Genomic DNA, 22390 nt, shown 5'->3' on the forward strand with positions numbered 1-22390 from the left:
CATAGACACTTCCCTCTGTTCTTACCTCTCATCAGTATTTGGTATGCAGAAACATATTTATGATTCTCTTTTCTCTCCCCGAAATAACTGACATCATCCTTCCTCTCACTAATTCCCTGACTGGATTAGAGCCTTGTTAGTTTCATCAGCATCTAAAATCTGACCTCTTCTTAATTATACAGCTACAGCTTTTCTATTGTTTTGTCCTGCAAAGAAAATGCACTGATCTACTGAATATATGCAGGATAAATAACTTCACTAATTCACAGTAAATAGCTATGTTACAGACTTCTTGGAGACATCTGGGTTGCAATGCCATTTCACTTTTATTTCATTACCGACCCAGGGCAAACCAATAGGAAAACTTAAGTACAAGACACAGAAATTCAACAAATCCAATTCCATTAAATCATACAGATACAAATTCAAAAATGTACAGTATTTGCAAAGAGTGAATGAAGCAAATCAGTCCCTCCCACCCTCCACTACAACGTACTTTGCAATCCACAGTTGTAATAAATCAACAGGTAATGCAAGCAACACTTCATTTTTTAATCAAATGCATGTTAATTGTACTATATCAGAAAACATTAATGATTACATTAATAGAAATGTAATAAGGAAAAAAGGATTGGCAGAAAGCAGAACTGCTGTCATTATCACTGACTAATTGATAACTTGTCTTTGACAGTTTCCCAGGTATGGGTGACAGAAATTAAAACCATTCATGTGTTATGCTTTCACTTTGGGGGATTTGGAACTAATCAGTTATACCTTCTGGATCGACATCTACTGATGGAGTGTTTTTTTGCTAACCCACTTGGACTTCCATCTCCAACAAACACTCAAGCAAAGCAGTGGGAAATCCAACTCTATTGCTATCACTGATTGTTGAGCTCTTACCCAGTCGGGGAAATCTCATTGATCCTGGTGAACTTGGGCTTTTCTGATCTTATATCACACTGAAAGCTGCTGTAAAAGCTACACATTCCCATGGTCTAATGCAGAACAATCTCACAATATAAACTGGTCCGTGGAAATATTCCACATTCTTCATAATTTTTGGCAATATTTGCTAAAACCATCATCCAATGTATTTGTGCTGGATTTTTATCCAATTATTAATTCATTTTTATAACTACCTCATACTTCTCATTCCTAGTTATACTCTTTTTTTTCCTAATTTGGCTGAATGTGGACAAGCTATCCATCAATTTTTGTCAATTGTGTCATTGTCCTTGACAACATTATCCACTTCCAGCAGGAGTTAGAAGCCCCCATCAATTTCTGCTCCCTAACCCTGGGATATTCAGGGATGATCAGCATCCACAGCAGTACCTGGACTAATATCAGCCACCTCAATACAGTCCAACAATGGAACTTGGCCTCTATGGTTCAACTTCTGTCTGAGCCCATCAGGGGGTCCATTAGTCCAGCTGAGTTAAACCGCTAAACTGGAGAAAGGATCCTTCAACAACAGCAACAATATGCAGATCCGATATTTGGTCATTGTGCCCAATGTTATCATGCAATATTGTTTTATTTTGTACAGCTTTTTCTTACACATTTGTAAACAATTCATGCACTTCAATAATTGACTAAACTGGCAGCCAACTTTAGATGAAAATACATTTTCAAGCAATCTGGTAAACAGGACCTTAAAGATACTTGTCTAAATACCATCAATATTACAGAGATTGCTTTCTCATGTACCTTTTCCTTAACACAAACTACATAAACACACAATTACAAAGGTTAATAAAATGTTGCATCTCCAGTGTTCACCCTCAGGCGTTTTACAAATAACCATTCTTTCATCCTCACACATGGCTGATCTTTTAATTATTTTCTTGGATTTCCAAGTGGCATCAAATCTGCTGGTAGTTCTGCAGAACAGATGCTGGTGCCCGGTCTGTTGTACACCGGAATAGCCCAAAGCAGGGTTAGTTTTATTTAATGTTTATTACAATAGAGCTTCATTGATCCCTATCTCAACTTGCTCTGGAAATCCACTTGGGGATTTGCAAACTGACAGCACAGGAGCATCTGCAGAGACTGTTATCTGGGGAAAACTGTCCCTAGACTCCTGACCACTCTGGCATTGATGGGAAAAGTACAGGTCTCTCAGACTGCTATTTGGTGACATGGTGTAAGGGAAACAGTGTGCAAGCAATGATTAAACTCGTAATACAGGTCAAGCCCCAATTAATTTTCTCTTTCTGCAATGTGATTTTGAACTAAATGTTAGTTAGGTAGCAGGGGCTACAGCACACATTCACCATATGACTGGTCCTCTTTATGGCTTTCTCCTTTTTAAAAAAATAGTTAATCCCCTTTTCAAGATAACATTGAACAGCAGCTAAACCTCTGAAGTTTTAACATGAATTGAAGTGTTGCTCCTTGTGTAGAACTATTCACTAAATGTGAAATGTAACTGGAGATTTACTGAATTTTGACAGGACACAAAGCTTTGCCTTGAAGCCGAGGTTACTCTGGTACCTGGTTACCATTTTACTAAATAACAGTGTGATCATTTCCTTTTCAAAGAGATATCAGTGTTCTCATCTGACTAATCCAAGTGTTAATAAATTCAACCAAGTTAGTCACCACACAAGGCACTGAGAAAGGCTGCTGAGCAGGGAGGGGCTCAACGATACTGAGCACCAGAAACATAAACCAGCAAGTATAACATTTGCAACAGAATTTTGAATCCTGTTTATTTTGTTTGAACCCTGTATAACTAGAGACAGAGAAGCTATCCAAGACACTCCAGCTTCAAGGAGAAGCTAATGCTTACCTGCAATTGAAAATCATTTTGAAGAAGCTGTACAAATTATTTGGTAAGTACTTAGGGTTGAGCTTTCTTAAATATGACACAAAATTCACAACATTCGATTGAGTTGCTTAAAGGGAAAGGTTTGGATTTTAGACACTTGGAATTGCAAAGATCAGCCTCCACTATCTACTTGAGAAACTACTTACCGTATTTACTAACGCATTCAACACAAGGCCACCAAACCTCTAAGCTAGACATCCTAATTCTAATGCAAAGGCTGCATATTTACTTATTAATAGAGTGTTTTTACATCTGATATTTTATGGAAAAAATAATTTAAAATATTTAATAGTGACATGTTGCATTTTGTACATGACCTATCATCAATATGCAGTTGTTGATAACCACCTTTCAAAAAGGACCTAATACTCTCTGGGCATATATGACAAATAAACTCTTCTGGGGCTTCCAGCTGGGTACAGGTATTGATTATAACCGAAGTTTCGATGACAAATTCTGCAATTTTATTCAGGATGATGCCTGGGTGTGTCTAATACTGTGGTATTTAAACCCCTCTGTAGTCTCTTCCTCCTGATTGGTTAGTGCTCATCCAATCAGGTTTCTGGTTTCAGCTCTCCCACTTTGTTTCTAATCGAATACCAACCAGTTCTTACTTACGAGGGAGACCTTTGTCTTTGTTACATTTTTTCCCTCTAGTTCTATTTCAATGGCTTCCTTTAGCAGGTGGTCCCAAAATATATCACAGAGGAAGTAAGGATAGAGGTCTGCAGGACCCTCAAAAGAGTCGTTTTGCCAAAACCAACCATTACAAAAGGAGAGCGACTGGCCTTCCAGGCACTACAGTGAAATCCAGCCATCATAATTTTACCAGCAGACAAAGAAAAATGCAACACTCCTGATATCCTCTGAGGAGTATCATAAGAAAGTCAAACACATTCTGACAGATCTCGCCTACAGAGTTCTACAGCAGGATCCCACAGATTCAATTGCCAGGATGGCCTCCACTTTACTAAGAAATCTGGACTGCCAACAGACATATGGAAGACACTTCTGCCTCAGGCGGTGGTATCATTAAGGCTTAACGGGCTCCGTAAGATACACAAGGCGGGTTCTTCCCCCCCCCCCCCATCCCGAAGCCTATTGTCAGTAGGATAGATACTCTGATTTATTACCTTGCTAAGCATTTAATGGCCATGCACTCTCCCTCAAGTCACAGCTTATGCATGACAAAGATGACCTGGGACTCAGGGTGGCTGGCATTTACAGGATTCCCTGTGAATGCGGAGCAGTGTATATCAATAGGCAGGATGCACGATGGAAACCGGCATCAAGGCGCACAGGAGGTGTACCCATTTGGATTACCCGGAGAAATCAGCAGTAACAGAACATTGCATTCATAACAGCCATAGGATTGACTTCGATGGCACAAAACTGTGCCGTGCCAATGGCTTTTGGGGCTGCCTGGTAAAGGAAGCCATTGAAATAAAACTAGAGGAAAAGATATTTAACAAAGACAAAGGTCTCACTCTAAATAAGAACCGGAAATCAATTGTAAACAAGGTGGGAAAGCAGAAACCTAATTGGATGAGGACTAACCAATCAGGAGGGATGGACTACAGGACATGCCCAGGCATCATTCATGAAGACAGTGAGAGACTTTGTCATCGAAACGTCAGTTATAATCAATACCTGTACCTGGCTGGAAGCCAGAGAAGAGTTCAACCACTTTTCAAATTCACACTTACTCTTGCTTGATCCTCTATCTTCCACCAGGTGTATAATTTCTTCCAAAGGAACAAATTCTCTTCAACCCTTCTCTCTCTCTCTCTCTCTCTCTCTCTCCCACACACACACACACACACACACACACACACACACACACACACACACACACACAGAGTTTCAAATCCCTCCAAAAAATAAAAATTAAAGACTTAGTTTTGAGACATTACACAAATTGATTCAACGCACCATTCTAAACTATTTTACGTTTGCATTCCACACATGCCAACCTCCTGTTGCAAATTTGGCAAATAGTGAATGTAAAAGTAAAGACTATGCCCTTCTTGTGGTTTTCTTCTAATCAATCCAGAAGAAATCCACATTCTCCACAACCCTTTGCTGCATTTGATGACATAGTTAAGAAGGGAGGAAATCTATACACAGGAATGAATCTGGTCCAAACCTCTCACCAGAGCCACTGGCTTCAATGTGCAAATCAGAGACGTTGTTCACAGCCAAATGAAAGAACACATTACGATGAAGCAATGAAAACAGGGCAATATCAAAAGTGATGCAAAGGTATCAGTAAATAGACTGGTTTCTAATAAACAAAACACGAGTCTGTTAACTAAGACAACTACTTAAAGAAAATGTGGCTCAACAGAATCAAATAAAAGTGTGCTTCTTTTGGTTGTTGAGAATCTTGAGAAGGTTTTGATTTTGAGCCTCTGACAGTTCAAAAAACAGTAAGGAATAAAGATTATAGACTACAAGTCAACCTTATTGTCCTGGAGTGGGCAAAGGAAATGGGTGGATATGTAGGCATCACAGTATGGATGATTGCACATAATGCTTTGTGATAAAATGTTTTAATTCTAGTGGGTTTAATGTGACATCAGCTGCAATCACTAGTGGATCAGACTTTAAATAATTCAAACTATATATAAAAAAATGAACAAAAATGTCAAGCCTCACCATCTCACCAACCTGGAACCTGACAGTAGAGATATTTTGATTTGTCGAGATCACTGGCTCAGTAGAACATAAGAGGTGTTTAATTCCTTTCTAATGTTACCCCCTTACAACTTTTTCTTTTCACCCTAAATCGGGATATATCTTGTAAATATGCAAAAGACGCCAAAACAGGAATATAAGGTGCTAAAATGCAAGAAAATAAAGTTGCTCTTTATTTTGCTCCATGCACAGCATCCAAAAATTGTGTTCCATCTAAACCCCAGTGAGTGATGTTACAAATAAATCCCACAAGGTTCAAGGAACCATAGAGGCACACATACCTTGCTGTTCAGGGATTTAACACACCATGCAATCAGCTGCATCTAGCTCTGAAAAGGGACTTTTTTTTATTACAAATCCAAAACAGAGAAAAAGATAAACCATTTTAGAAAATGGGAACTGTTTTAATTCATCTGAACCTTCTAACAAAAAATACTTTAACTGAAAAATTTGGACAAAAATCAAATAAATGACATTGGTTTCTTTCATTTCGATACTAGCATATCCTACAACAGTAGCAAATATTGCTTTGGTTTAAATATGCTGAGGATATACACACAAAAGCTAGAAAATGCTGCAATGTGTTCTGTCCTTTTTCTTAAACCCAAAATTTTCAAAATAAAAAGCAAAACTCACCCACAAAATTTATTTCTATTTACAAGAGATGTGATTGAAACCTCAAGGCAGATTCAGTAGTTCATTTCTGAATTTGTTTAGCACCTTCGCAGAAGATGGCTCACAGCATTTACTGTAGAGTCTTTTCTAAAACTTCTGTTTGCTTCAATTGAATTCAGTTACTAAACACAAAGACATTTTTCTCTCCATTGAAATCCCCACAACATAGATAGAACTTTCAAATACAACTTTTTTCTTCTAATTAATATATCCCTGTTGGTACGATGGATGAAAGAGGTTTTCCATAAATGTAAGATATTCAGGATTCTGAGTATAATCTTTCTGGCTGTAGTCTTCGAGGAACTTGGAGTTGGTTGGTGGTGCCTTCTTTGCATCTTTAACATCCTCTGCAGAGAAAGTGTCCTCACGCTGTGAGCTTAGTGGTAACTGTAAATTGAAGGACAATGTGAGAGAATCAAAAGAATCCAATACTTAACAGCAAAACTAAGACAGCATTTTGTGAACTGAAGGCTTAAGGGTACATCAATTCCAAATGATTTCCTACTTTTGAAATTCAAATCAGTTTAACAAAACAAATTGTAATCAACCCACAATATGGACTCCAAATGCTAGGATTAAAGAGAAGAGGTGAGAATGGGAGAACAATTGCAGTTCTTTGTTTTATTTAAATGGGGATAATATTAAACTGGAATAATGATAACAGTCAAAGCAATTTTCCAATATTTTCCAGATTGAGTTCATGTAATTAGTCTATTGGCTTGACTGAAATATATTTGCCTCTTGAAAATAACAATGCATCACAAATGTTTAACCTCATTAAAGGATATTTTATCCTTAATTCTGTGCTGATGTATGTGGAGATAAATCACACGGACATAACCAACTCTCCTGCACACCTTCCTTAAAAACCTGTACGAGACTGAAGATTCATTCCACAGCCAAACCCAAAGTGAAAGAAATAATGTTGTACTTTATTTGGTGAATTTTCGATGAGCTCGCGAACTAAAAAGCAATGTAATACCATTGATTTGACACCCACCATTGTATAAGAATCAGTAGCACAATGGACATTTCCTATACATTAGATCCACTGAGGTTTAGGATAAGCTCAAATATTTGTTAACACACGAAATTCTGCAGATGCTGGAAATCCAAAGCAACACACACATACTCACTTCAACTCTCCTTCACATTCCCATTCGGATATGTCCATACATGGCCTCCTCTACTGCCATGATGAGGCCAAACTTCGGTTGGAGGAACAACATCTCGTATACCGTCTGGGTAGTCTCCAGCCCCTTGGTATGAACATCGAATTCTCCAACTTCCGGTAATTCCCTCCCTCTCCCTTCTCCCATCCCACCTTCACTCTGTCTCCTCTTCTAGCTGCCTATCACCTCTCTCATGACTCTACCTTCTTCTACTACCCATAGTGCTTTCCCCTTAGATTCCTTCTTCACCTCTTCTGCCTATCCCCTCCCCCACCCCTTGATCTTTCCTCTGATTGGTTTTTCACCTGGCACATTCCACCCTCCTCCCATCTTCTTTATAGGGCCCCTGCCCCCTCCTTCTTTAGTCCTGACGAAGGGTCTCGGCCCGAAACGTTAACTGCTCCTTTCAACGGATGCTGCCCGACCTGCTGAGTTCATCCAGCCTTTTTGTACGTCTTGATTTGACCACAGCATCTGCAGTGTACTTTGTGTTAACACACACAAAATGCTGGAGGAACTCAGCAGGTCAGGCAGCTCCTTTGGAACAATTGATGTTTTGTGCCTAGACCTATTTTCAGTACTGAGAAGGAGGGGGCAGATTCCAGAATAAAAAGGTGCGGGGAGGGGAAGGGGGTGGCTAGAAGGTGATAGGTGAAGTCCGGTGGGTGGGAAAGATCCAAGGGCCAGAGAGGAAGGAATCTGATAGGGGAGGAGAGTGGACCATAGGAGATAGGAGAAAGGGAAGGAGGAGGTACTCATGGGGAAGTGAGAAGGTGAGTAGAGGTAAAAGGTCAGAGTGCGGAATAAACTACAATCTGTATCCTTTCACAACTTAGTGCTAATGTGTCTTTTTTTTTAAACAGAAGAACTGTTGGTTTATACTAACAACGGGTAAAGTTGGGGTTTGCATCATCCATTCGATTATTCAGCTCTCCTGAAAGTGCACCAATGGAGTAGCACAGACTTCCTGGTTTCCTAACAGATGGTCATGAAAACCCACTTGCTGAACCTGCTCCATTAACCTGGCACACATTCAGCAGTGCCACTGATTTCAGCAGGATAAAAGGCCACAATGAGACAGTGTTCATTTCCTTATCATTTTATTAAATCAAATTAATGCATATGTTTATTGTATTCATTTGCTTGTAAATATTTTTTCTATTGTGTTAGATGATGTAGTAAGTTTACAAACAGAGGCAGTGTCATGAGACTCCTAGCAAGGAGAGACCGAAGGTAGGGGAAAAATTGCAGTTAATAGGATGAGTTGCAACGTAAAGGTGGACAAAATCGAAAAAGGTGAATCCAGGACTGAAGGCGTTACACTTCAATGCACGCAGTATATGGAATAAGGTTGATGAACTTTTTGCACAAATACAGATTGGCAAGTATGATGTTATAGGCATCACTGAGTCACAACTGAAAGAAGATAATAACTGGGAGCGTAATGTCCAAGGATATACACTGTTTCGAAAGGTCAGGCAGGTAGGCAGAGCGGGTGGCATGGCTCTGTTGGTAATAAATGAAATTAAATCATCTGAAAGAGGTGACATAGGGTCAGATGGTGTTGAATCATTGAGGATAGAGCTAAGGAACTGCAAGGGTAAAAAGACCTTGATGGGAGTTATATACAGACCCCAAACAATAGTAAGGATGTGGTCTACATGTTACAATGGAGACAGAAAATGCGTGCCAAAAGGGCAATGTTACAATAGTCATGGGGGATTTCAATATGTAGGTAGTTTAGAAAAACCAGATTGGTGCAGTATTCCAAGAGGGGGATTTTCTAGAATGCCTAGAATGCTACAACATGGCTTTTTCTAATCCCATGAGGGGATCAGCTATTCTGGATTGGGTGTTGTGCAATGAACTAGAATTGATAGTGAGCTTAAGATAAAAGAACCGTTAGGGCTCGAATTCACCCTGAAATTTGAGAAAAAGAAGCTAAAGTCAGATATATCAGTGTTACAGCGAAGTAAAGGAAATTACAGAGGCTCGGGCGAGGAACTGGTCAGGATTGATTGGAAAAGAACAATCTGGCAGTGATGACAGAAGAGAAGCAATTCGGAAGGCACAGGATATATAAATCTCAAAGAGAAAGAAGTATACTAAAAGGCAAGATGACACAACTGTGGCTAACAAGAGAAGTGAAAGCCAACATAAAAGACAAAGAGTGCATACAACAGAGCAAAAATTAGTGGGAAGTTAGGGGATTGAGAAGTTTTTAAATACCAACAGAAATGGCAACTAAAAAAGTCATTAAGAAGGTGAAGATGGAATTCGAAAGGAAGTGAGCCAATAATATTAAAGAAGATACAAAAAGTTTCTTCAGATACGTGAAGTGTAAATGAGAAGCAAGAGTGGATGTCAGACCACTGGAAAATGATGCTGGAGAGGTAGTAAAGGGGAACAAGGAAATTGCAGATGAACTGAGTAAGTATCTTGCATCAGTCTCACTGTGGAAGACACTGGTAGTATGGTGGAAGCTCCAGGTGTCAGGGGTCATGAAGTGTGTGAAGTTACCATTATTAGACAGAAGGTTCTTGGGAAACTGAAAGGTCTGAAGGTAGACAAGTCACCTAGACCAGATGGTGTACACCCCAGAGTTCTGAAAGAGGTGTCTGAAGAGATTGTGGAGGCATTAGTAATGATCTTCCAAGAACCACTAGATTCTGGAACAGTTCAAGAAGATTGGAAAATCGCAAATTTCACTCTACTCTTCAAGAATCGAGAGAGGCAGAAGAAAGTAAATTATAGATCAGTTAGTCTGAACTCAGTGGCTGGGAAGACGTTGGAGTCGATTGATAAGGATATGGTTCCGGGCTACTTGGAGGCACCTAATAAAACTAGGCTGTAGTCAGCATGGCTTCCTCAAGGGAAAATCTTACCTCACAAATCTGTTGGAATTCTTTGAAAAAATAACAAGCATGATAGACAAAGGAGAGCTGGTTGATGTTGTGTTTCAGGATTTTCAGGAGGCCTTTGACAAGGTGCCAGATGAGACTGCTTAACAAGCTACCAGCCCTTGGTACTACAGGAAAGATTCTAGCATGGATAAAGCAGTGGCTGATTGGCAGGAGGCAAAGAGTAGGAATAAAGGGAGCCTTCTCTGGTTAGCTGCCAGCAACTAGTGGTATTCCACAGGGTTTTGTGATGGGACTGATACTTTTTATTTTATATGTCAATGATTTGGATGATGGAATTGCTGGCTTTGTTGCAAAGTTTGCAGACGATACGAAGATAGGCGAGGGGTGGGTAGTTTTCAGGAAATAGGGAGCCTACAGAAGGGCAGATTAGGAGAATGGGCAAAAAGTGGCAGGTGGAATACAGTTTTGGGAAGTGTATGGTCATACACTTTGGCAGAAGAAATGAAAGTGTTCACTATTTTCTAAATGGAGAGAAACTACAAAACCCTGAGGCACAAAGGGATTTGGGAGTCCTCGTGCAGGATTCCACTTGCAGGTTGAGTCTGTGGTGACGAAAGCAAATGTGATGTTAGCATTCATTTCAAGAGCACTAGAATATAAAAGCAAGGATGTAATATTGAGACTTTATAAAGTACTGTGTGGCCTCACTTGGGAGTATTGTGTGCAGTTTTGGGATGTGCTGAAATTGGAGAGTGCTCAAAGGAGGTTCACAAAATTATTACAAGATTAAACAGCTTGTCATATAAAGAATGTTTTTTTGGCTCCAGGTCTGTATTCATTGGAATTTAGTAGAATGAAGAGTGACCTAATTGAAACCTATCAAACGGTGAAAAGCCTTGACAAGAGTGCATGTGGAAAGGATGTTTCCTGTGATGGGAGTGTCTAAGACCAGAGGGCACAGCCTCAAAATAGAGGGGCACCCTTTAGAACAGATGTGATGAGCAATTTTCTTAGCTAGTGAGTAGTGAATCTGTGGAATTCGTTGCCACAGGCAACAGTGGAGGCCAAGTCTTTATGTATATTTAAGGTAGAGGTTAACAGATTCTTGAATGGTCAGGACATGAAGGGATATGGGGAGTAGGCGGGAGAATGGGGCCGAGAGGAAGAATGATCAACCATGATGAAATGGCAGAGCAGACTTGTTGGGCCAACTGGCCTAATTCTGCTCCTATATCGTATGGTCTTATGCATTTTTGTTCATTTTAGTAGTTGTTCAGTGCTCAGTGAATGGAAGGCTCCAGCACCTCATTGCCTGGATTCTTAACTAGAAAACTATATACAATTCTGTACGCTCACCCTAAGAATACAAATGTTTCTTTTGAGAATATGAATTGATGTGTATACACACAGTATATATCAATTCATATTTCAAACAAAATATTTTTATTCTTAGATGAGAGGACAGATTTGCACACTGACAAGCACAAGAGCACCACAGTTAAACAAGGGGAAACACTTTGAATCCTCTTGCTTGCTTTCAGTAATGTGGCCAAGATTATGGGGTTATGAGCTCTCTTCTCATTTTTAATGTGCTGCTCTTCAAAAGAACTTCATTGCTTGTAAAATGCTTTGGGATGTGCTAAGGTCACGATATGTGCTATTTCAATTATTTCTTCCGTAACTCAAGAGCACCAGTAGAGATCCCAGTGTCTTTAATTAGTTAGAAGTAGGTTTGTGCATAGACATGAAGAATGTTGATGCACAATCAAGCAGACATTTCCAAAGCTGACAGAGCACTCCAAGGTGTTTTTTAAGCAACTTGAATACTTAGTTAATGTATGTCAGACTTGGATTGATTGTAATTTTTTGAAGGATTATAATTTCTCATTGTTGCCTTAAAGATTAAGAGTGTGCTTTTTGCCAAATACAAATCTTACTTAGCTATTATAGGAATACTCTTTACCTGATAACTATAAGAAGATGCACAACTTTTCCCGAGTTAAATTTGTTCATGGCAAGAACAAATCCATATCTATTTGGGATTTTTCAGCAGAATTGTTCACTCCCCAATCTGTCCACTCACAATCCACCAAATGGCCTGTCATTATCAGGTTTCAAACATATTGATTCTTATTTCATAAAAAATATAGATATAGATTTTTAAGCTCTCTCACTCTCTCTGGAATAAGAATTAATATAGATTATTCAAACCAACCCATTCATGCTCCAGCTGAATGTGTAGTCGTTTAATCAGGATTGGAGATGTTACAAGATGCCAGATCAAACTTTGCTATAATTGCAGTTCACTCTTATACATCCTCTCTTCTAATAGACAGAAAAGTTTACATTTACTCTTCCCAATAACTATTCAGATTTTTCGATGAGACTACCAAAGTGCCCAGTATCATCTCCACTGGAGAAAGCTGTTCTTTGAACATATGAGAACATGTTTATCTAAGCAAGTTTCTTCTTAAACCTACAACCCATCTCTAGGATGGAATGTCTCCTTAAACCCGTAAGGACTTATCTCTGTCACAGCAAGATGAACAAACACTTATTTGAATCAAAACTACAAAAATGTTGACAAATCTAATTCCTTGCTGCCGAATTTTGTGAATGTGTATGATATTTTGGTTGCAGAAGAGGCAGCATTCTTGGGTTTCATTTGCTGCATGCTGGAAGACCCATCTTCTCCCAATCCAATAGGGTAGAATTTTATGATGCTTTGTCCTTCAAAAATACCAAATCTTTAAGTTGATTCGATATTACAGTTGTAAACTGTGATATATTCCAGTACACACAGCTATTTTGAAACGAAATGTTTTACACCAAAGATCTGGGTTTATCATTGACTATCAACTTTACCCTAACTTTCTAATTACTTATCTTGAAAATTCTCCTGTAAGATTCAGTTTAATATAAAGTTATCTGACATTTATCAAACAATATAATAGATGACAAACCTGAAAATCGCAAAGCTCTGTGAAGTAGTGAGATACATCAGAACACAGTACTTTTAAAACCAAAAAGACCAAGAATATACAATCTATTTACAAATGAATGATAACTAGAGGGAGCTCCAGTATTTCAGGGAGGGCGAGTAAAGTTTGAAAACTGCCCTGATTTTTCATTCATTCAGACTTCATTATGTCTCCATATGCGACTGGTTTCCATTTTGAAGCTTTTGCTGTCTTATGATGGTAGCTTTTAAACTTGGCCATATTTGAAAGAACTCAGAGCCTTGTTTCTGAACGCTTTTGCAGTCCTACACTATTCCAGTCTAAAAGAAACTCCATTCTGATTGCACTCGAAATATTGAGGAGAAAACGGCTGTTATTTATGTAAAAACGTTAAATCTCTACATTTTGCTGAATACAATAGCAAACTCCTGATTGTAGCAGTCACTGTTACAAGACCGGGTATTTATTTGATAAATACGTGGAGGAAAGCATAAGCAATAAGGAGAAGTTTTTGTGTCACACTGATCCTCAGAAGTAATGCCGTTTGTGATTAATTAAACCACTGATAAGAGCACGAGAGGCTCACTGCCCAGGATACCAACTACCAAAGCACATCTGCTTTGCCATTCACAATAAAGCAGTTTTTTAGTATTAGACTGCCGAAGTATAGATCATAAAATCCCACAGCCTTCTATCAGCCAAAACTAAAACTCAACACATCACTGGCATCAGCCTACCCACCATCAAGGATACATACACAGAAGTGTGCCAGAAAAGGACCAGTAACATCATGAAGGATCCCACACACCCTGTTCATGGGCTGTTTATCCCGCTCCCACCAGGGAGAAGGCTATGCAGCATTCACACTAAGACCAGCAGACTCAAAAACAGTTATCTTCCCCAAGCAGTAAAGCTGATTAACACCTCCATCCACTAACTCCACCACTACTTTATTATTTCCTGTCAGCCACCTTGTGTACAGCCTAGCATCACTTTGTGGACATACAATCAATGTATATAGCTATCTTTCTTATTTGTATTTATTGTGTTTTTATTATTATTATTGTGCTGTTTACATTTGTGTGCAGGAAATGCATTAAACAATCTTGAATCTTTATCATTGCAAAAAGTGAACAAACTTGCAACCATGACTTTTTGTGACTTTGTTTCCTCCAGTCTACAGTTTTGTGCAGAATGCATGAGTGAGATGCACGGTGATCTTTATAAAACAATCTCATTCCCAAATCAGGTTCTTCATTCCAGGCTGATAGTTCGAAACTGTGGCGAAGGGAAGAATACAAGGAACACATTTGGAGATGCCATTACTCAGTATTGTAGCATTCTTGCCAGAGTCAGATGATTGTGGGTTTATTTGTGAGCCAGTTGAGTGTCCCACGATCTGAACTATTATGCCTTTTTAAAGCAATGCAGTGGTAAAAAACATGAGCCTACTGCAGTTTGAACTTGACACTGTAGCTTCCTCCACACTTAACACAAAATTTTAAACTTACATTTTAGTCTAAATTTTATGGAAATTAACACAGGTACAAAAACATATAACAACTTGCAGAGCAATCTGATATATGAAAGAGGTTTTAGGACTTACTAGCTGTGCTTTAACACGCTTGGGTAGCTCCTCATCCAGTGTGAAAATGTCTTCTCGCTTCAAGGTCAGCTGAGAGCCTCCTTCAAACTCCACCTAAATCACAAGTACCCGATCAGACACACTACGAAGAGTGTTAAATTTCAAAAACCTCTCTCCCTCTCATTCACTGTAATTTCCTCAAGTTTTACAACTCATCATGACCTCAGTATCATGTTCTTGAATCCCCTTGAAAACTCTCTTGTTCCAAACCCCCTTCAAAGTGGGCATTAAATCCTTAATCATTTGATCAAGGTTTATGTTTCAATGCATCAACGTAGTTAATTTTGTTGTTGGTGAAACACTCCAGGATACCTGACATTAAAGGTGCTGTACAAATGCAAGTGCCATTGTTGTTGGTTCAAAGGCTGACAGTAGATGGCAGCAGGTTACTAGGCAATTATTTAGTTATTTCTGCATACACTGAAGGAAAACTAACAACAAAGAACAGAACTATTCTAACTTTCTTCTGGAGAAAAGAACTTTATTTCAGCCGAAAACAACACATCATCTTATGATTTACTTCTTTTCTGCTCTGAGCCTCACTTTTGTCATTTGAGAATTGTACATTTCTGATTCTGAGGCTTTGTTTCCTCATTCTGATAAATAAACTTACTTCACACTACTGATAAAAATTTCACTATTGTATCTAGACGAATGTCCCTTGCCTGTGCCACATTCTGAATTATTGCCTTGTACTTTTTTTTCCCCCCTAGAGAAGGAGAATGTGTTAGACAGAATAATTATAGGCTGCCCCAGTGCATCCTTAGGTGTGTTGATTGTTAACACAAACGATGCATTTAACTGTATGTTTCAATGTATGTGTGATAAATAAATGAATCTGAAACTGAAATGTGTTGAAATCAAGACACATGGCACAATTGTTCTAATTTATTCTTTCTTGGGGTTGGGATCATTAAACTCAATCCCTCTGTCTTCCTCTTGGAAGCTAGAGGACTTTAAAAACCACTAAGGATAGAATATTTTCTAGCCTCCTGCAGTAATATGTTTGTTATAAAGCCACTTAAAAACAATCATTGTTAGCAATACAAAAGCCTCAGCTCCTTGAGCTTGTACTGTCATTTATTTAGATGCTGGCTGATAATACAGTACTTTAATCCCATTTACTAAACTCGGCTCTGCTATTTCTAACTTCAGTACTATGCCTAGCAAAAAAAAATGCATCTCAGTTTAAAATTTTTACATTAACCAAACTAGAACAAATTTTGTGGGGAAGCAAACCCCTACTTTCACTTTCTTTGGCATTAAGAAATGATTTTCTCATTGCTGCCAAAAGGTACACTGCACAAAAGGTAAGATGACATGTCCTTGCTCTTGAGACTCCCTCAGGTTATCCTTCAACAGCTGAAGGATAGACAGGTGTTTCTGCATCCAAGACACAACTCCAGAATGGTACGTTACCTCTCTGGTGACAGGGTTAGGGATATCATTGAATAGGTACACAGCATGATTGAAAAACAAGAAGTTGTGGTTTACCAACAAAATTAGGGGTGAAGATAGATTTTAGGGATCAAGGAGAATCTAACAGCTATTACACAATTGTTCCAACTGGGCAAACAAAGCTGGGAACTTATTATTCCAGGGTATTCAATAGCTTAGGCGATGTGGCAGAAAGAAAGCAATAATCTTAATATCAATATAATAGTTAGAATCTTGGCTCAGTATATTAAAGCTGATAATAACTAGAATGGGACTAAGCAGCACAGGGTATAGAAAAGATTGATGGGAGTTGTTTACCAGCCACCAAATGCAGTTGTAATATAGGGTACAATATAAATAAGGAAATTAGATTTACCATTTAACTGGGGTAATACAGTAATCATTAGGGACATTCATTTGTATATGGACCAGGGAAATCAAATTACTACCAACAGACTGCAGAAAAATTCCTATATACTATATGAGAAGGATTTTTAGATCAGTATGTTAAGATGATTAAACTGATAAGGAAACAGGCTGTTTTATAATAGTACTCTGCAATAAGAAGGGGTTAACAATTTTGCAAAGAGGTCCCTCGAAAACATGAGAGAATTTTACACTGTTCAAAGGTGACACAGCTGAATTTGAAAACAGAATTTTCAATGTAAACAAAGGAAACAATAAGGTATGAGGTACATTAGCTACGCTAGACTGGAAAACTACATTAAGGAGCATGACAGCAGACAGCCAGTGGCTGCCATTTAAAGAAATAAAATATGATTTGCAGTAAATATCCAGAACGACATGGCATGTGAAGTGCAATGGGGTCACCTATTTTGGCAGAAACGAAAGTTGTTGGATGTCTTTTTAAATGGTGAGAGATTGGGACATGCTGCTATTCAAATGTAAGTGAGAGCTTTCATATGGAAGTCACTAAAAGCTACTGTGCAGACAATTAAAATGGCAAGTTCTATGTTGATCTTTATAACAGGACTTGAGTATGTGAGTAAGGATGTCTGATGGCCATTATATAGGACTTCTGAGTATTGTATAAAATTTTGGCTTCCTCACCTAAACAAGATACACTTACTAAAGGAGATTCATTGCACTGTCATATGCAAGAGATTGAAAAAGGCTACGGTTCTTGCCTCTGGAGTTTAGAAGAATGTGCAGTGATTTTATTCTATCATACAAATTTCTCAGAAGCATTAACAGATTAGATGCTGGGAGGATGCTTCCCTGGCAAAGGTCATAAAGTCAAAACTGAATTGAAATGAGGTGAAATTTTTTCATTTTGAGGATAGTGATTTTTTTGGGTTTTGTATCTTGGAAGTCATTCAAGGCAGAAGTCTACAAATTTCTAGATAGTAAAGAGTTCAATGAAAATAGGATGCAGAAGAGTTGAGGCAGAAAAATTAGCTAAGTTTTTTTTTGAGTGTCATAGCAGTTCAAGATACCCAAATGGTCTAAATGGGCAACTAGTTTTTGTGTATCAACACTGCTCTTTACCCTTCTTTGCTTCCGAAAGGCATTGTGAGCTCTAACATTCATCTCTGAGTCACAGATAGTAGCCGAATGTATAAGAGAATACCTTGGGAAGAAAAATGTTCACAAGGAATGAAAAACAGTAGGGAAGAAACAGAACAGGTTCTGAAACCAGTCCACTAAAGTGATTGGACTCCAATTTTAGAAAACTGAAGCTGAAAGAAGAATTTAAATCAAACGAGCCCATGTGGATCTCCAATAGTCTTCTAGATGCCTAATGAGAAAGTATTTTATTTCATGGTTCAAGAACAATGTAGAGTAAAAGAATATTTGAGCAAAATCCAGGTAAAGTACATTCATGGCACAAGTGCTGCATGAGTCGTTCAGAAGGAACACATGACCTTAAGCTTACCTGATAGTTGTATCTGACCTGGGAACCAATGAACTTCGCATTGTATACCCGGTTGTCAATCCATCGCACTTGAATGACCTCACCTTCAGTGGGTGAACCATGCTGTATACAGTCCCTGCTCTGTAAAAATAGCATACAAATATATAAGAGGGGGTAGTTGCAGCATCATCGGACCAGATCATTCTTAACATTAGGCTACTTCTCTGGAATTCAATTTAAAACAAGTAACAACAACTGGACCGGCTTCACAACGTGCACCTCTTCCTGAAATTTGAATTTTAGAAACCCAATTAAAATCAATAAACACTTAATGAAAGCTGACAATTCAAAGGCAAGCCTGGCACTGGATCTGTACTTGCAGCATGTGAATTACTTGTACATCCTTCAATCACCCGCTTGCTTGGATCCACTGCAATTGCAAGAAAGCAAATGCTGTGAAGGAGAAAACTTATGTCATGTACTTTCGAAAGAACTTGACAGACTCCTCGCTTAGGTAAGCACATTGATGGAATTCAGTTGCACAGAAAGGAGCTGGAATTTTTTCATGGAACAGAAGATTCAGATTCAAGATAACTAGCAAAAGAAACTTAGAAGAATTTTTCATAATCTGCAATACAAGGTGGTGGATGTCAAATCAATAATAACTTCCCCAAAGATAATGAATAAGTATTTGAAGTATTAAAACAGGTAGTCAGTATCAGTAAGTGCTTGAATAACATTGAAGTGATCAATATTCCTGTAGAATGCAAGTCTGTGCGTTAAATAATGGGAAATAAAAACACAGTAGATGAATTAAACAGGTACTTTAAGTCTATGCTATAGAGGATACAAGCAATGTCTTGGAAACAACTGTAAATCAGGAGTTGGAAGAATGGGAGGAACAGGGGTAAACTGCAAACATCAGGGCATTGGTACAAAGCAAAATGTAGAACTTGGCAGCCCAGTAATATCTGAATCTTGATGGGCTTCAACCTCAGGTCATGAGATAATAGCTGGCAACGTTCCCTCTAATTTTTCTTTTTCAGCTGTGTGGACCAACTATTGCTCTGAGCAGGAAATTTTTATACTGCCTGAAAATTGCACAGCTCTTTAAATTTTTTTGTAATTATGCACATTATGAATATTTTCAAATGAAAATTTAAATAACACATCTTTTGATTTTGCTTATTAATTGAAGGATGCAATGAAATACAGTAAAGATAATCTTTCACATTTCATAAACTTTTACTACCTGCATCCAATTCCTGTTGAGTGGCAACAAAGGCTATGTGTTCGGGAACATTTCAGTTACTGCATGGTTGCGCAGCTGAGTGGGAACAGTGGTAGTTAGTGAAGGAGTTAACATATTGGGTTTAAATTTCCAAAATTCCCTGGTTTTTGGGAACATTCCTTTTGATGGAAAAATCATAGCAGTAATTATTTATTCAAAAAAGAGAGGGAGACAAAACAACTAGAGCATTTAGCTTAACTGAGAAATAACTTGGTTATTATTAATGATGTAATTGCAAGGCAATCTGACAAAGTCAACATGATTTTGCAAATGAAGGCATATTTAACCAGATTAGAAGGACTATTTAATGAAATATTGCATGGTATGAATGAAAGGAAATCATGGATTATGCTTAAGATTTCCAAAACATACACATTAAGTTTCTGCATCAAATGCTGCTATGGAAGCTATTGGTCTAGATAGAAAATTGACTGAGCAAACAACATAGAGAGTAGATATAAATGGGCCTTTCTCTAGTTGGCAAAACATACTAAGTTAGATGGCACACAGACTGATGCTGGGGCCACGATACTTTTTTAAAAATTGACCTGGATGAAGACCCCAGAGGTATGATTGCTTATCTGGCTGATGACACAAAAGATAGATCAGAAAGCAAATTGTAGAAAACATAAAGAACTCCCAATAGATACTGTCGGAAAAAAATAATTGGGCAAAGATGTGACAAGAGTATAATACAGAAAGATGTGAAATTGACTGGAAATTTTAAAAAAGAACACATCTAAATTTTGAGGGTTCACAGAGCTCTAAGATTGCGGGGTATTTTTGTGTCTTTGTGCAAGCTTCTCAAAAGGCTAGCATGCAGGCAATTAGGAAAGATTAGAAAGGATGTTGTTAGTTATTGCTGGAGTAACTGAATGCAAAAATAGCAAGGTTATGCTTCAGCTGTAATGGGCTTTGGTGAAACTGCAGCACTGTATTGAACTTCTTATGTAAGGAAGAATATTAATGCATTGGAAGCAGTTCAGATAAAGCTTGAAAGATGAGTATCTGGAATGGGTGGGTTATCTCCTGAGGAAAGATTAGACAATCTGGATTTGGATCTGCAGGAGTTTAGAAAAATGAGGGGTTTTAATGAAAACATACACCATCCTGAGGTGGTCAAAACAGGGTGGACGTGGAAAGTGATTTCTACAAATGGTGCCATAATGTTTCTCTCTCAGGGTTGAGCATCTTTGGAAATCTCTTCCTCAAAGGGAAGTGGAACTTGACAACATTCAGGAGGCACAAAAGGGCTGCAAAGATATATACTGCATAACATGGAATTGTGAAAATAAAATGCTACACATGCTCAACTGGTCAAGTTGTATCCATGGAGAATTGTTGCGAGAAGCAGGTAAAGTGGCAGGTGTTGTATGGGAAGCAGATGTAGGCAACATAATGGGTACATGTGGAGACTTAAGGGTAAACTGGACCTATCAGGGGAATGGTCCTTTTCTTTCTTAAAAGAGGTAAAGGAAGAAGTGTTGACATCACACTGCAAGAATCAGGAATTCAAGAGCATAATTCGTTGAAATGTAAAGGGCTGATAGGGTGGAAAGTTAAAACTAGGAGAATCATATCCTAATTCTAGAGGGACCAAGGGATGAGAGCAGAAAATGGCATAGGCAAATCAAGAGAATAGGTCACAGGGAAATAAGAGGAGAAAAGGGACTGATGGCAAGTCTCTGAAAGTTGAGATGGAGTCAGTGAGTCAACTGGTCTCCTGTATCGTAAGAAAATGTGAGAACATGGATCTTGTCAAGTACTATGCAGGGAAACCTATAGTTTAGAGGAAAATTACAAATTAAAAGTTCATATACAGAAAGTGGTATTGTTGCAAATGATGTGACATGAAATCTGGGAGAAAGTGTAATTAAAATAACTGTGGAAGTCAGTGAGATTGCAGTTTTGATTACTAGACCTTCTCTGAAATAGAGAGAAAGAAAGGTCAGTTTGAACATTGTTTGCACTATATTCAATATCCTTCCTGATTCCTCAGATAATGAAGCAATCCATCTTGAAGTTTCTACAAAACTGGAGAATTTTCAGGCCTGACTGACAGAAATATCCATGTGACACAAATGTCAAGCAATGAGGGTATCCAGTGAGAGAAAATCTAGCTATCACTCGCTGGCATTCAGTGGCATTTCTATGATGAATCCTCCCACTATCAATGTCCTAGGTGTTACCATTGACCAGAAATTCAACTGGAGAAGCCATATACCAGGGTCAAGAACAGTTACTACATGTTAACCATCAGGCTCTGAACTAAAGGGGATAACAACACTCATTCTATTTCTGGTGTTCCCACAACTGCTGATCTCGCTTTATGGACTCTGTCTTGTTTTTTCATACTCATTATTTATTGGTACTTAATTATGCTTGCATTTGCACAGTGTGTTGTTCATTGATTGCTTATGGTTACTGTTCTGTAGATTTGCTAAATATGTCCACAGGAAAAAGAATCTAGGGGTTGTATGTGATGACATGCATGTACTCTGATAATAAATTTTACTTTGAACTTTGAAAATACGTAACTACAAGAAAAGGTCAGAGCTAGAAATCTTACAAAGAGTTATTTGCCTCCTAACTCTCCAAAGCCTGTCCACTATGGTTCAAGTAAGGAGTGTGATGGACACTCTCCACTTGTCTGGATGACAAGCTTTACAATACACTTAAGTTTGACACCATTCAGGACGTAGCAACACGTTTTAAAGGCAATCCATCCACATTCATTCACTCATTCCACCACCGACACACGGTAGCAGCAGTTTGTACCATCTGCAGGATCCACTGCAATAACTCACAAAGACTCCTTAGACAGCACCTTCCAAATGCATCACCTCTCGGGCAAACACAGCAAAAGCATGGGAATACTAGCACTTTTAGAAGTTGCCATCCAGGCCACACACCATGTTATGGAAATTTCTCACCTGT

General features: G+C 38.5%; 1 protein-coding gene across 3 annotated transcripts in view; it reads right to left on the reverse strand.

The window, feature by feature from the left end:
• Positions 1–307: 307 nt before the first annotated feature.
• kdm4b (lysine (K)-specific demethylase 4B) overlaps positions 308–22390 on the reverse strand; it is a 535771-nt gene continuing 513688 nt past the window's right edge. For all 3 annotated transcript variants that reach the window (XM_073068769.1, XM_073068770.1, XM_073068771.1), the window contains 3 exons: positions 18184–18303; positions 14811–14903; positions 308–6595 (listed from right to left, as the gene is read on the reverse strand). In XM_073068769.1, the coding sequence (XP_072924870.1) occupies positions 6407–6595; positions 14811–14903; positions 18184–18303 (402 nt within the window). In that variant the 3' untranslated portion in view covers positions 308–6406. The remainder of the gene's footprint in view (positions 6596–14810; positions 14904–18183; positions 18304–22390) is intronic.

Source organism: Hemitrygon akajei, chromosome 16 (assembly GCF_048418815.1).
Source record: "Hemitrygon akajei chromosome 16, sHemAka1.3, whole genome shotgun sequence".
NCBI lineage: Eukaryota > Metazoa > Chordata > Chondrichthyes > Myliobatiformes > Dasyatidae > Hemitrygon > Hemitrygon akajei.